At 39.1% G+C, this 3663-nt stretch overlaps 1 protein-coding gene across 1 annotated transcript; it reads left to right on the top strand.

Moving 5' to 3' along the window:
- The first annotated feature begins 1451 nt into the window (after nt 1-1451).
- On the top strand, nt 1452-2365 carry LOC134384347 (C-reactive protein-like). Its single transcript, XM_063105881.1, is given in 2 exon segments — nt 1452-1533; nt 1758-2365. Coding segments are annotated over 2 exon segments (690 nt in total).
- The last annotated feature ends 1298 nt before the right edge of the window (nt 2366-3663 follow it).

The raw sequence follows: 3663 nt of genomic DNA, 5'->3' as shown, positions 1-3663 counted from the left end.
TTAGAATGAGAGGACAAAACTGTCAAAGAAATTACTTTAAGTCAGTCCTATATTTTAAAAATCAGATGCAAGAAGTGTGGGAAAGTATACTTAAAAAGAAAATTGAACTGTACATTGTTAAAAAACCAACCATTCCAGAAATGTACTTCATTTACCAAAGTCCTTTTTTCTTGTGTGTTTAGTATATGCTACCACATGTTAGTTGGTTCCCCTAGTTAATTAAGAAGTAACTTCTATTATCATTTTCCCATTGGATATCAATGGGAGAACTCATGATGGGACCATGATGAATAAGCTCAAGATTCTTTTTACGTGAAATTATAGTGTATTATATAGGAATTTACATATTGAAAAATACTTTTGTACCTAAGTATATGTATTTCTCAGGATGTCTAATTGATATGTTCTCTGTTTTAAGCATTCTGAGTGTAAAGCCAAATAGCCACAGTCAGACTGGGTGCCCTATTCATAAAATGAAGTGGTAGCTTTTGGAGTTTCAAGGACTACTGATCTTCATGTCCTCTTTCCTTGCTTCTTAATTACATACACACGCGCGTGCATGCACACACACACACACACACACACACACACGCACACACACTTCATTTTAGAAAAAATATAGCCACAGTATGGAAATGTATTGGGGAAAAAAATCCTTCATAATTTCATTACTATAATAAGGACACATTACTCTATTGGAGGCACTCTTTACAGTTTCGTTTTTCTAAAATAGTTGCTTCTTTTAAAAATAGTGTGTATAACTAAATTATCTTGATTTGAGCATCACATATTGCACACAGGTATTGAAATTCTATGCTGTACCCCACAGATATGTATAATCATTTATGTTTCAATAAATAAATAGTGTATATACAAATCAGTTATTTTTTCCTCTCGTCTGATCATAAGCATTTTTACATATGTTAGCATAAAATTCACAACTAACATCTAAAATGGCTATCTATTCTACTTAGTCAATAAAGATGCATACGATTTACTTAAAGATGCCCCAATTTTCAATTTTTAACTATCCTAAGTAATGTTAAATGGTTGTCTTTGTGACTAAAGCTCCTTTCCTGCCCATATTTTACATCATTTCCCTAGAAAGAATTCCTAGGATGTGACTGTCCTAATTCACCAACCAATGCCACACGGAGCTGTTGGAGCACCAGCAGGCACTGTGGAGTCTCTAATAAATAATCCATATTGATCTCTCATTTTGTGATTTATCTTACTCTCTTTGCTCTTAGAACTTTGATTCATGGCTCCAAGGGGCAATTTTGGAAAATCATTTACCAGCTGAGACACTCTGACCACTGCACATATAAGGTCAAGGTGGAGCAGACCTGAGACAGAGGGATCTCAGACATTCAAATCCAGAAACTCAGCCGCTGATACTTTTTCTAGGAGGATAATCCAAATTCTGGGCATACTGATAGCAGGGAGGGAACATGGAGTTTCCTGGTCTTGGAGCAGGGAATTTTCTGCATTTCCTGGTCTTCATCAGCCTCCCCAGTGCTTTTTCCCAGACAGGTAGGCACTGCTTCAGATGGTAGCTGAGATCTTGTCCTAAGGTTATGACTGTGCAAAGCCCAAGTTAGGGAAAAAGGCCAGCAAGGGGTAGGGGCTGTGGTCTGGGGAAGAGATCAGTCTGTGTTTTCTGAATCCTATCTCTCTGTACATAGCAAGGGAATACATCTCTGTGGCCTAACAAGCTTGACTGATGACCTTTTCCCTCTCTGCTTTCTATACTACAGACATGAACGAAAAGGCCTTTGTGTTCCCCAAAGAGTTGGATAACTCCTTTGTCAGTCTGACTGCAGTGCTAAAGAAGCCACTCATTGCCTTCACCGTGTGCCTCCACGTCTATACAGACCTGAGCCGTGAATATAGCCTCTTTTCTTAAGCCACAAAGACGCTAGATAATGAGATCCTCCTCTACAAGGAAAAGACTGGAGAGTACAGTTTATCTGTGGGTGAAGCTGAGGTACTTTTCAAGCCTCCTGAGAGTTCTCCTGCACTGTTACACCTCTGTGCTAGCTGGGAGTCCACCTCAGGAACTGCAGAGCTCTGGGTGGATGGGAAGCCCATGGTGAGGAAGAGTCTGAAGAAGGGGTATATTGTGGGGACAGAGGCGAGCATCATCCTGGGACAGGTGCAGGTTTCATTTGGTGGGAGTTTTGATGCAGACCAGTCTTTGGTGGAAGATATTGGAGATACGAACATGTGGGACTTTGTGCTGTCACCAGATGAGATTAACATGGTCTATGTTGGTGGGACTGTCAGTCCTAATGTCCTGAACTGGCGGGCACTGATCTATGAAGTTCATGGTGAAGTGTTCACCAAACCCCAGCTGTGGTCCTGAGGCCCTACTGAAGATGCCTCTTGGGGATTTCACCTGGTATATCTCTTGTCTCTGGCTCTCTGATGTCCTGGGGGCCTGTACTGCTCCTCTTCCTTCTCCACTTTTTTCAGCAGCACAAGGGCTGGTGCAGAGCAGAGGGTCCCATTCCTGGCTACACCTTAGAATCCCCAGGCCACACCCCAGGCCAATGAAATCTGATTTTTTGCTGGTGAGACCCAAGCATCATGTTTTTTAAAGCTCGCCAGGTGATTCCAATGTTCAGCAGAAGCTTAGAGCCACTGCATTTTTGTGTCTTTTCAAGAGCTAATGAGCCAACTTTTTTTTTCTTCTAGCAGTCTGCATGCATGTAACTATAGTTCTGTTAACATTTTCATTTGTCTTTATAGACATACTTGCCACATTTTATTGAGCATTATTATATTAATTAGAGAATACAGGAATAGAATTTTTCCAGCATTCTGCTTCCACCATCAGGATGTGGCCATTATAAATTAGAATTATCTTTTTTTCTTTAATCCTTTCAAATTGAAGATTTAAAAATCTAAGAAATGCTTTGTTGGTTTTGTTTAATTTGTTCTTTTTTTTCTTCGGGATGAACAATTTCACTATGTGAAACTTTCATTGTTTTTCCTTCTCATTTGTCATCACTCAGATAACTTTTATCTGTGTCTTCAGCCTTATATTTTGAGCTTTTATTTTTTTCAACCCCCTCCTCCATATTATTGATTTGTTTTCCGCTTTGCATGCTGGGATTCTTTCTGTTTCTAATGCTACTTAAAATTCTGCAAGGCTTTTTTTCTTAAATTCTTCCTTAGATTTAGCATGCTTTTTTTCTGCCCTCGTTTTTCATCAAGTCTCTGTTTTCTTCAGTTTACTTGATAGTTTAATGCAGTTGCTGTCTAGAGTTTTCTAAATTTTCCTGAGATTAATCTTTTTTTAAGTAAATCTTTTACATGCTTTAAATATTTTAAAAAAATATTTTAGTACTTTTCAGTGCCACCATTTGTTCAAATATAGTGTGAGGGGTGAGTTCTCTTTGAGTCACCTTCCTGCCTACCTGAACATAATTAGGTTGGCTAAGATATTTAGCTAGCTGGCTGATAAACTTAGGTTGTACTAGGAATTACTATCATTTAGCCCTAGGACTGACCTCTCGTAACTCCCATTTTAAATAATTCCCCCATCTCCAACAATATCTGCTTATTATCCCAGACTCTCCTAGGTGCACTTTCTCAGATATCTGTATCTTCATGTCTCCCTTAAAGGGATGATCCAGAGTGCTTAATGACCCAGAGTGC

Source organism: Cynocephalus volans, chromosome 8, assembly GCF_027409185.1.
Source record: "Cynocephalus volans isolate mCynVol1 chromosome 8, mCynVol1.pri, whole genome shotgun sequence".
NCBI classification, from domain to species: Eukaryota; Metazoa; Chordata; class Mammalia; order Dermoptera; family Cynocephalidae; genus Cynocephalus; species Cynocephalus volans.
This window is presented reverse-complemented; position numbering and strand designations above follow the sequence as displayed.